A 12,350-nucleotide genomic window follows, 5' to 3' on the forward strand; every position below is an offset into this window, starting at 1 on the left:
CACTCGGTACCTCTGTTATACCCTAATATTAATACCATCCCCACCTGACTGTTACGTATGTGCCCCAGGGCCTTTGTAAATTCTATGACCACTGCTATGCTGCGTTCCCTCAGTTTCTGACATGGTAGGACAGTTGCAACAACTCATCCATCCCTCCCTCAAAATCTAGTTTGGCTAATGAGAACACATGGACACAGGGAGGGGAACATCACACATGGGGACCTGTTGGGGGATAGGAGGTGGGGGAGGGAGAGCATTAGGACAAATACCTAATGCATGGGAGGTTTAAAACCTAGATGATGCGTTGATAGGTACAGCAAACCACCATGGCACATGTATACCTATGTAATAAACCTGCAGGTTCTGTATCCCAGAACTCAAAGTAAAATAAAATAATAATAATAGCAATAATAATGATAAAACCTAGTTCAGCTTGGAAGCAAGGACACCCCAGTAGCAACTGCACACCTACCATTCAGAGATTTGGGCTCCTAAACACCGTTTCCCAAAAAGGAATCACAGCTCCTACGAGAGACAGTGGGAATATCTTTTTGTGCCAGAAAGTAAGGAAACAGTGCTAAAATAATGATGGGGATGTGTCGAAAGAACAAGGATCCACTTTGAAAGCGTTCCCACTGGTCAAATCTAGGGCAATTTAAACATCAAAATGAATAATGACAGACATGGACTCCAACACATTAAATAAAAAAAGAATTCATGTTCATACGAATAGCTAAAAATAGCTTTAAATGAGGATTGAGTGGGGGTGAAGGTTGAGCACTATTTTTTTTAAACAGAAGAATGTCAACAAATGTAGAAGAGAAAAAATAGAAAAATCATTTTAACCATGAATAATAATTGATACAGGCAAGACTCATCAATAGTTGTTAAAACCATTGAGTAAAAGACAAGACAGACTGCCACCAGGTGCCTCCTGATGGCAGGCTGTGAGAAAGACCTAATACTGCCTGTGCCAAAAAGCTGTAATCTGAATCCACCATGAAGAAACAATCAGACAAATCTAAACTGTAGAACATTATGCAAACAACAAGCCTGAACTTTTCAAAAGTATCAATATCATAAAGAGAAAAAACAATACAGGGGAGACTTTTCTCGAATAAAGGAGACTAATGAAATGTGACAATTAAATGCAATGTGTGACACCTGCACGGGTCCTGGATGGGGGAAAAAACCACAAAGAATGTTACTAATGGCAATTGGGGAAATCTGAATATGAACTATAGCTGAGGTAGTATTGTATCCATGCTAAATTTCTTGGGTGGAATCATTATATGGTGGTTAAATAGCTCAGGGGTCAGCCAACTATGGCTGTAGGTCAAATCCAGCCCCCACCATCTGTTTTTATACAGCCTGCAAACTAAGAATGGTGTTACCTTTTTTTTATGACTAAAAAATGTGTTTTTATGTAATTTCATTTCTATAACTTTCAAATTTCATTTGAAATAATATGAAATTCAAATTTCAGTGTTCACATAGAGTTTTATTGAAACATAGCAACACCCATTCATTCACGTATCATCTATGACTGCTTTTGCAGTACAATGGCAGAGTGGAGTAGTTATGACGGACGCTGCACAGTCCATAAAGCCTAAAGTATTTACCAGGTAGCCTTTTAAAAAAAATGTTTGTTCACCCTGGTATAGAAGAACACCTTGCTCTTAGGAATTTGGCTGAAGTGTTTAGAGGTAAAGTAGCATGATGTCTCTGTAAGTATATCTTAAACAGTTCAGAAAAAAAAAAAAAAAAGAACATGTGGCTGGGTGCAGTGGCTCATGCCTGTAATCCCACCACTTCGGGCAGCTGAGGTGGGCAGATTGTCTGAGCTCAGGAGTTCGTGACCAGCTTGGGCAACACGGTGAAACACCATCTCTACTAAAATACAAAAAATTAACCAGGCGTGGTGGTGTGTGCCTGTAGTCCCAGCTACTTGGGAGGCCAGGGCAGTAAAATTGCTTGAACCTGGGAGGTGGAGGCTGCAGTGAGCCGAGATCACGCCACTGCACTCCAGCCTGGGTGACAGAGTGAGACTCCATCTCAAAGAAAAAAAGAAAGAAAAAAATGTGTGTGTATGTGTGTGTGTGTGTAGAGACAGAGATAAAGCAATGGGTATAAAGTGTTAGCAACAGGTGAATCTAGAGGCAGGTATGAGGGTATTCATTACACTATTCTTGCAACTTTTCAACCGAGTTTGCAACTTTCATAATAAAGAGTAGAAATTGCCAGGCGCGGTGGCTCAAGCCTGTAATCCCAGCATTTTGGGAGGCCGAGACGGGCGGATCACGAGGTCAGGAGATCGAGACCATCCTGGCTAACACGGTGAAACCCCGTCTCTACTAAAAAATACAAAAAACTAGCTGGGCGAGGTGGCGGGCGCCTGTAGTCCCAGCTACTCGGGAGGCTGAGGCAGGAGAACGGCGTAAACCCGGGAGGCAGAGCTTGCAGTGAGCTGAGATCCAGCCACTGCACTCCAGCCTGGGCGACAGAGCGAGACTCTGTCTCAAAAAAAAAAAAAAAAAGAGTAGAAATTAACAAGCAAGCATGAAAAGCACCTGCTCACGCATGCTCACACACTGCACACCTACCCTGTCTCAAACGCCCCTTTTCTTTCTTCTTGGACAAACCTGTTACTCCTCACTTCTCTGAGCATCCCTAAACTTGGTAACACCTGCCTGTCCCCACCACATGTCATGGCACTGCAACTGTCTGCGTATTTCATCTAGCCAAGCACTCAGGGTCTCTCAGATGCTATTCTGGAGGATGTGCCATGAGCTCTGGCACATCCAATTTCAAGTCTTAAAAGAAATCGTCACTTTACTATAAAAGCTGAAATGGGAAACACTAAAACACCATTTCACATCTGCTTCTCCCCAGAATGGTAACAGCCTGGCAGGTGGGGAGGGTTCCTGGCATGAAGTGGACAATTTCATCACATAGTGTCCTCTTTATCAGCGCCCAGAAGGGCGGACCTCCTCAGGAGCTCCCTGGTCCTTTTCACATTACGGACAGAATGTACCAGCTACTCGCCCAGTGGCTGCCAGATTTGAAGCCTGTATAGCTAAAAGTGCAGATAGAGGTCATTATAGTATGCATTTTCAGCTTCATTCCTGGTTCCATTTAGGGTCTCCACCCTTCTTTTTCTTTCTTCTTTCTCTCTCCCAGTTTTAATATGCTATTGTGGTATATTTTATGTATACTGCTAGGCTACCCTAAATCCCTTCTGGAACAAGCAACCATCTGAGTGAAAAACTTACATAGTAACCCAGTGCTGGCAGCCGGGTGCAGTGGCTCAAGCCTATAATCCCAGCAATTTGGGAGGCTGAGGCGGCAGGATCACTTGAGGTTGGGAGTTCAAGACCAGCCTGACCAACATGGAGAAACCCCGTCTCTACTCAAAATACAAAACTAGTCTTACGTGGTGCTACATGCCTGTAATCACAGCTACTCAGGAGACTGAGGCAGGAGAATTGCTTGAACCCAGGAGGCAGAGGTTGTGGTGAGCTGAGATCGCACCACTGCATTCCAGCCTGGGCAACCAGAGCGAAACTCTATCTCAAACAAACAAACAAACAAACAAACAAAAAAATCCTATGTTGGCTTCCTCTGTCTTCTGCCTCTTTACCAAACCACCTGGCTGCACCGTACCCCCAAATGCCTTGTGCCAGCAGCATGGTTCCTGGCCTACAGTGTCTGAGTGTAGCCTGGGTGATCTTGGCAATGAATTACAGCATTTATAATTTCCAGTGGGATGAAAAAGCAGAGGAAGGGGCATGTCTTTCCTAGACAGGCAGAGGTGAGTGTCCAACTCCTGACAAGTCAGCCAGGCCATGAAGGAGAGTTGTGGAGTGGAAATGGCCGTTCGGTCCATCATGACCCAGGTCCAGGCCTTGTACCACTTTGCCCACAGTCAGGCCAGCTTTCCTCCAGGTGAAGCAAAGACAAAGAGGGAACTTGTGATGGGCAGGAAGAATGAGTAGAATAGAGTCCACTAAGGCAAGGAGGTAAGAAGAGGCGTGCGAAGTAAGGGAGGCTAGAGGGCCAAGAGGTGGAATGAGAGGGTGGGTTCTGGAGTCAGACTGCACAGGTTTGAACCCCAGCTCAGCGACTCACCAGCTGTTTAGCTTTGTGCAGAATGACTCATCCTCTCCAGGCCTCTGTTTTCTCAGCTGTGCAATGGATGGAATAATACCTATGTCACAGGAGCGTTGTTAGGATCAGATGAGATTACGCTACAAAGCACTGAGCACAGACCCAGACACATAGTAAGTGCTCAATAAACATTAACAGCTATGCTTGTCATGACCATCACCATCATTTCTACAGAGTAGAATGTATGTACTGAGGGAGTGTGGAAGGAAACGTGTTGTGCTGAATGGGGGCCAGAGCTTTTGCAGGCAGGCAGAAGGTCCAAAGAAGATGATATACAGTATGGCTTTGGGACAGGACTTGACAAATGAGGGCAGTTTATTTAGGATGTGGGGCTTCCAGATCCTGGTCCAAAAATCAGCACCACTGTTCACCCCACCTTCCCCGTCCTCTCCCACCATTCAGCCCACCCATCACCTGAGTAGGCAGAGCCATTCCTCATGCCTGCTTTTCCCCAGCGGAGACCCAAACACCCATGCCCAACACACACATACAAACACACACACACGCGCGCGCGCACACACACACACACAACTTTTCTTGAGCCACTTTAAGCATCTGGTGGCTCTAGGCCTTCAATGTCTCTCACCTCTTGGGTTCCCAAAGGTCAAAGCCTCCATATGGTCTTGCAGCCTCTAACCACTCCCTCCCTGTGCCCATCTGCTGGCTACTGGCTGCAGTTAAGGACCTAGGAAGAAACCTCAGAGGGAATAACCTCCAGGCCACCAGTCCCACTGCCTGAACTGGGGCCACACCTACTCTTGACTGGTAGAGCTAGTCTAGAACCAGGTTGCAAACTCTAGGGCCTACTATTTCTCCTTTCCTCTCACCATAGACCTGTGCCAGGCAGCCAACCTGGGAAAGTTTGTCTGCTTTAAAGGTTCTCAACTTCCCACAGCTGGGCTGTCCCAAGGTACAGACTCTAGCAACAGCAGAAAGGGATCCTAACAGCCATTCCCTGGGCATGGTCCTAAATTTTTTCTCCTGCAATTTTCCAATAGGCTGTGAAGCCATAGGCTTCCTCTGTTGAACTTCTATCCATCCTTCAAGACAAGATCCATCTCCAATCTGCAGCACTGTGGTCACCAAGCAACACTCTGCCTCTGTATTACTTGGGTTGGGAACAAGCTTCCTCCCCTCCTATCCACCATGGCCCCTGCCCTCATAACTGAACCACAAGCTCCATAAGAACAGAGAGCAAACCTCATGCATTCCTGTTATCCCTAGAGCTCCCTGCTCAGGACCTAGTGCTCCGGAGTTGCTCTGCGTATGTAAGGTTGGGTTGAATCTGGACACATAATAAAAACAGGCTCAGAGTAGCTATTAACTGTTCCACCCCATTAGCAATGTCTCCCAATAAGGGAAGTCCTCACATGGTGGCATGGTGGAGGGACACTATCTTTGAAGGAACCCAAAGTCTACTGTGGACCAGCTATGGGAATCCTGTGTTTCCTCATCAGAACAAGAGGGGCAGCAACCCCCACCCTATGGACTGTTTCGAGGAAGAGTATGAGATGCCAGAGGTGCCCTGTATGCACCTGGCATATAATAATTGCTCAGTGGGCAACCAGACTTTTAAAACAAGCCATGCACCCTTCCTGGTTCCCTCTCCTCACCTCCCACTCACGCCTTAATCCGCAGCAATCTGGCTTCCGCCCGTGAGACAGCTCCTGCTAAGGGGGCCAAGGAGACTTCTTACTGTCTCCTCCTACTGCTCCACGCCTTCTCAACTCTCCCTCCAATGATTCCTTAAACTCATATTCCAAAGCAAATGCCTCTTCTCTCCTCCCCAAGCACCTTTTCTATAGGCAATGCCCTCCCTTTTCCAGGCTTCAGCTGCATGACTTTATATACTTAGCTTTCCCCGTCATCCCAGTGTCTCTCTACTGCAGAGCCACACACACCAGAGTGCTCTGGACAGCTCCCTTGAGCACCTCATGGGCACCGGGAACTCTCCTCATCCCAAGCAGAACCCACCTTCTCTGAGCTCCTCAATTTCAGGCCACCTCACTCCACTTCCCTGCACACTTTAGCAGATGTCCCCGCACAAACACAAAAGCCTCCTATATGAGTTTCCTGTTGCTCCTGTAAATAAATTGCCAATAAACTGCCAAAACCACAGTGGCTTAAAACAACATACATGTATTGCTTTATAGTTCTAAAAGTCAGAAATCCTAAAATCGAGGTGTTGGCAGGGCCACATTCTTTTGGGAAGCTCTGGGAATGAATGTGTTTCTTTGCCTTTTCTGGCTTGGAGAAGCTGCCTGCATCCCTTGACTCCCGGCTCCTTCCTCTATCTTGAAGGCCAGCAGAGAGCAGCATCCTCCAATCTCTTTCTCTCTGACTCTGAGCCTCCCACCTCCCTCTTATTAAGATGCCTGTGATTACACTGGGCCCACCCAGATAATTCAAGATCATCGCTCCCATCTCAAGATCCTTAACTTAATCACATCTGCAAAAAATCCCTTCTGCCATGAAGATAATATATTTATGAGTTCTAGGGATTAGGACAGGGACATTTTTGGGGGGCCATTATGTGGCCCACTATACCTAACTACCTCTATCTGCTCTAATCCTCTGGGCTAACCCTGTAGGGACAGGAATGATGCTGATCCACCCCCTTTTTTGGTCCAGTGTCTCCATGTGAACCCTGTGAGGTGATGTAAAAGGTTAGGGATCATGTCTTATCTCTACTCTACACTCAAGCACTTCAGCAGAACCCCTCCCACTGGCTTTTTGAGGATGCTAGTCTAAGGAACAAACTTGACCACACACACCCCCGCCTCACTCTTACCTTTCTCCTCACTTCCGATCTTATCTGTAACCAAACTTCTAGGAAATGACTACGCCTGGTCACTTCCATGCTAATCAGGTTCCACCCCCATCACTCTCCAGCAGGGTTTCTGCAGATAACTCTTCGTTATGAGGGACTATTCTGTCCATTGTAAAATGTTTACAGTAATCCTGGTCTCCAACTGCTAGATGCCAGCAGCTTACCCCTACGCTGAGCTGTGACAACCAAAAGGTCTCCAGACATTGCCCAATGTCCAGGGACAGGAGGCAGGGCTGCAAAATTGCCTCAGGTTCAGACCCACTGCTTTCTACAATAGCTCTTGCTAAAGTTGCCAATGGCTTCCCTGAGAGTAAATCCACGGGACACTTTTCAGTCTTTCTGGTTGGTTTCTCAGCAGCACTTGGCACTGTCAGTCATTGTGGCCTGGAGAACCTCTCTTCTCCCCTGACTTCCAGGTCACCCACTCTCCTGGTTTCCCTCCTACCTCTCTGGCTACAAACCTTCTGTCTCCTTTGCAGGATCAAGCTCCCCTTCTAGACCATGAACTGCTAAAGTCCCTCCAAGCTTGGTCACAGGCCTTTCCACCTCTCACTCATCACACTCTCCCTAGGTTCTGTGCTCCACACCCACTCCCCCACTGACCACCCACGCACAGGTGACTCACTAAGCAACATCTCCAAGTCTCCTCTCCAAGCTTAAGACCCATATATCCAACTGCCTACTTCACATCACCACTTGGATATCTTGTTACTCCAAACACAACAAGTCCCAAACCCAAATCACGATTTTTCTCTTAACCCAGTTCCCTTCCAGCCTCCTCCATTTCTCAGAGAAAGACACTATTAACGACCTGTTGGGAGACTGCAGATGTTCTTGATACCTCCTGCTCCCTTCCTTAAGCCAGTTAGTCTATGTCTAAGTCAGAGCTCTCCTCTCTGATACAGTTCACAAAGCAGTTCATTTGGCTCCATGTCTGTGCCCCAACCCTAGTGCAGTCTTCCAGCATTGCCGACTACAGAACTCCCACACGCTCTACCTGGGGAAAGGGGTGTGGGTACCCATTCTTGACCAGTGCCCCTGAGCTCAATCAGTTCTCCAGGCTGCAGCCAAAATCATCTTTTCAAAACACAAATGTGACCAAGTCACTCCCCGCTCCCCCTCTACATTCTTAAAAGGACAGAAGTCCTAATTTGGTCCACTGGGTCCTACATGATCATGCCTCCATCATCTCCTCCAGGCCCCTGTGTGTGCTGCACTCCAGGCACACTGACATTCATCCAGTAGCTCAGATGTGCTATGCTGTCCTGCCACAGGGCCTTTGCTCTTGCTGTTCAAAGCATCTGGAGGCACCTCTCCAATCTTCACCTGGTAGGCATTCACCTCCAATGACAGCTCAACTAGCAGGAAGCCTTCTCCGACCTCCACCCATATTACTTCCCTGGTTGTTCACTTTCTCCCAGCCTCGCTGTTTCTCCATCACCCTCAGAGTTATAATTTGACATGGATTTGTTTTAGTCTTTGATTAATTCTGTCTTCCCCACAGAGGACTCCATGAAGGCAGGATTTACCTGATTGTCTTGTCTGGCCCACCACTGTACTTCCAGGGCCAGCACCGTGCCTGGCACAAAGGAGATACTCAACAAGTGTTTTTGTAGTAAATGAGGATCTTCTTACCCTCTAGAATGTTTTTTCTCTATTACCCCACACTCCCCTATCTCTGCCCACTAGCTCAAGCTTGATTCCTTAAAGTTGCTTTGGTAACCCTTCCTCCTCATACCCTTGAAAACCCCTCTTGCTCATCTTTGCAACCCATCTATTGAAAGTACCCTGTGTTGCAACTGACATCACACGTGTACCTGCTTGTTCAATGCCTGTCTTCCCACCAGACCATCTGCTCCCTGAGGACAGGAACCATGTCTGTCTTGTTGAAGGGTTTACCCCTGGCACCTAGCCCAGAGCCTGATATTACTGGTTTGGAAGTGGGAAGTCATGCTCTGCATTCCCAAAGGCCATCTCCGAGTCACCCACTCTGGAAGATCCGTTGGTTCAACACCGCCCAATGGTTCACCAGACACACACTGCCCTGAGTTCTGCTTGGTGATTTCCTAATCTGCTGACTACTGCCATGTGGGTGCTCTCAGCATTGCCCTTGGGCACCAAGCGTTGCAGCCACTCAGCCAGGGCCAGGGGACAGCAAGATCCAACATCAACAGGTCCAGAAGGGATGGTAGAAAAGCTCTGGGGCCAAGCTGGGCCAGTATGGCTCCCCCTGGTGGTTTCCTTCCATGTTCCTTGGCAACCTCTCCCATGAGTAGCCCAGGGCACACTCACCAGCCAGGAGAAGAAGCCAGCTGATTTGTCCTGTGTGGAGATCTGCCCCTCGTAGGGGCCAAAGATGTGGCCCTTGGGGATGACCTCGTTGATACATCGCACGTCACTCTCTCCGCTAGTGTCCTTGACCACCTCCATGCCCTGTGGGATGGTGAGCGCTGCCCGGTCTGGGATGCCCACGGGCACTGGTGTGTCAGACACAAACACTGGGGGGCCATGGTTCGGGCATTCATCCACGAAGTACTCCTGGCAGGACTCACAGACTGGAGGGATGGCAAGAGAAGGGAGGGCCTCAGTTGTTGCAGGGATGTAAGATCCCCATGGGGAAGGCAGAGGGGCTGGCAGGAGGCCCACCCATGGACAGTCAGCTGCAGGCCCCAGGGTCATCATTAGCAATAACCCATATGCTCCCTGGGGGCTCCAAGAACGGGCCTGCCTATGTCAAGGAGGCCAGCAGCTCCCTTTGTCTCAAGTTTTAAAAAACTGGAAGAAAGAGCATGGCTTTGGAGTCCAAGTGCAACCGTATTCCTTTGGGTTGGAGGACCTCAGGCGGGATACTTAACCCTCACCAAGACTCAGTGTGCTCTCTGGAAAATGGGGCCAACAATAGCCACTTGGATGGCTAATGATGATGACTAACCAAGGCCTGGACCTGGGCCTGGTATATGGCAGGTGAGGACCTATCATAGTAGCATTGCTACAAATTCTCTAGCCAGGAATGGGGCAATGGGGGTGAAGGGAGGAGCAGCCCAGAGCCCCAAGCTCCACTTACACCAGAAGTCCACTTGCTGGAAGCTTTTAGGCATGATGAGGTCACGCTTCCCCTTCAGTTTCTTGGGCTCAACTTCCATGGCCGAGGAGTCCGGTCTCCTAGAGCTGGCCAGGGCAGAGGCCCGAAAAGAAAGCAAAGAAGTCATCAGAGAAGGAGAGCCCAGTAAGGACAAAAGTTGGGGACCTCGCCAGGAGACCGAGAAGATGTGGGGTGGGCAGAGGAGTCCCAGCTGGTCTGCTGTACAGTGCAGGAGGTGGTGGAAAAACTGGAGGATTGAGATGCGAGCACAGACCTCCCTAGGCCACTGCTTGAATTTTTCTAGAGCCTGCACCCAGGAGCTGCCGGGAGCAGGGTTAGGGAAGGTGGGCAAGGAGTGAGAACGTTTCCCAGGGTTCCCAACCAACCCAGCCCAGGCACCTTCCACTCCCACTTCTCCCTCTCCAGTTCCCACACAAGGGCCTCACCAGGGCTGGCCATACTCCTGGTCTCGGAGTGGTGAGCAGACCTCCGTCTTCACCACCGTCACCATATCCCCCACGGCTGCATTGGTCTGGGCCAAGCACTCCTTCATGTTCTCAGTCATTCTGTCCTGGGACGCAGGAGGTGGGACCAGCACAGGAAGAGGATCAAAGAAACAGGGGAAGAAGGGTGAGTGGCGGAGAGGGCAAGTGGGGGTCTTGCGGAGTCTGGTTACCCTCCCTGCCATCCCCAGAGGAAGCGCTTGAGAACACAGACAACAAAAACAGCTGTAGCCCAGCCAAGAGGAAATGCCATTTCCATCCCGGGCTGGTCCTGGGGACGACTGGAGCCACCAGCCCCATGGGGTCAGGAGCCTAGGGCAGCCCAGGCCAGGAGGCCACGCTGGGAAGCACAGCCTGGACCCCCAGACCAAAGGGCAAAGGGCAGGAGGATCCCATATGAACCTGGGCGCAAAACTGCAAAGGGGAGAAGGGAGGGAACAACTCAAGCCCAACTGGGGCCAAGGGGTAGTGGGCGGACTGAATGGGCCCTCAGAGCGTGGCAGGGCAGCCCCTCACCCTGGGACTGTGGGGAGCGCAGCCAGGCCCCTTTGTCAGCTCAGAGCAGGTACAGGCAGGGCCTGGGGACGCTGGCGAGGGCCAGCCAGGGCGCCAGCCCCACCCCACTCTCTCTAGGGGACACTCCCCAGCACGCCGCTTACCGCCCTCCACCACTGTGCCGGGCTTCAGCCCCTCCCTCGGCACCCCGGGGTCCTCATGCCAAGCCTGGGGACACTCTTCGGGGCCAGGGTGGCACGCAGCTGGGGCTGGGATTGCGCTGGGCCCCGGGACTGGGCGAACAGCGTGTGACTCACTACCCGGGGCCCCGCTGGCCACACCCCTGCTCCTCGGCTAATCAGCCCCCTGCTCCCCACCGGGGCCCCAAAGCCGGCGGCGGCGACTGGGAGGGGTGTAGGGAAATGTGACGGCCTGCCCCCTCCTCCGAGCCGGCGGGGCCAGGGGCGCGCGGTGGGGAAGGGGAGGGCTGCCCGGGCCGGGCCGCGCCGCCCCCTGCCCCGTGGGCGCCCCGTCTCGGGCCGGTGTGCGCTGCGGCCGGGGCAGGAGCGGGCCGGCTCTCCCACTCTCGCCAGCCTTCCCGGCGGGGAGCTCCCTGCCCGGCCGCCCGGCCCTGCCCAGCGCCCGCCCCCCGCCCGCCGGGCCCGGCATTCCTTGCGGGGGCATGTGGCTTCTTGCCGGCCCCGGGGGCACGCAGTTGGCTGGCTGCCGGGAGGGGGGCGCGCGGGGAGCGGGAGGAAGCGGGCGCCCGGGCGGGGCGGCGGGAGGAGGAAGCGGGCGCCGCTGGGGGCCGCTCCCGGCTGGGCGGTGGACCCATTCCAGGGCCTCCCACGGGCCCGGCGCGCATTCGGCCCAGGGGGCGCCTGGGCTGGGCGACAGCGCCAAGGAGGCCGCACGGGTGTCCCCAGCCTCTGAGCTGCCTTGGCGTGGCGGCGACGACGGGGCCTGCGCTGCCACCGGTGCAGACACCGGGCACCCGCTCGCTCAGCCGCGGCCGGCCGCACCTGCACGGTCCGGGGCAGGACCAGGGTGCCTGCCGCTCGCCTGCCTTCTGGCTGCGTTATGCCAGGGGCTCCCCCGCTGGGTACTCGGCCGACTTCACAGCCTGTGGGATGGCCCCCTGCGACCTCTGAGGGCGCAGGAATTGGGACCTAGAAGATGTCAAGCGACTTGCCCAAGGTCATGCAGACCACGCCCAATGGCTGCTCAGTAAATTGGAAACTGGCTGAACCCCCCGATTCAAGTGTTTCAGGTT

The 12,350-nt window shown here is 51.8% G+C and overlaps 1 protein-coding gene across 4 annotated transcripts in view; it reads right to left on the reverse strand.

Moving 5' to 3' along the window:
- PRDM11 (PR/SET domain 11) overlaps window positions 1–12,350 on the reverse strand; it is an 88,656-nt gene that overhangs the window by 42,750 nt on the left and 33,556 nt on the right. For 2 of the 4 annotated variants that reach the window (XM_033204586.1, XM_033204583.1), the window contains exons 1-4: window positions 11,242–11,737; window positions 10,526–10,650; window positions 10,062–10,165; window positions 9,290–9,552 (exon numbers count right to left, since the gene is read on the reverse strand). In XM_033204586.1, coding sequence (XP_033060477.1) covers window positions 9,290–9,552; window positions 10,062–10,165; window positions 10,526–10,644 — 486 coding nt within the window. In that variant the 5' untranslated portion in view covers window positions 10,645–10,650; window positions 11,242–11,737. Of the gene's footprint in view, window positions 1–9,289; window positions 9,553–10,061; window positions 10,166–10,525; window positions 10,651–11,241; window positions 11,738–12,350 lie in introns of those variants that run through there. The other 2 variants (XM_033204585.1, XM_033204584.1) reach the window with 2 other exon arrangements.

The sequence above is a fragment of the Trachypithecus francoisi genome, unplaced genomic scaffold (assembly GCF_009764315.1).
Source record: "Trachypithecus francoisi isolate TF-2019V2 unplaced genomic scaffold, Tfra_2.0 Lachesis_group8, whole genome shotgun sequence".
NCBI lineage: Eukaryota > Metazoa > Chordata > Mammalia > Primates > Cercopithecidae > Trachypithecus > Trachypithecus francoisi.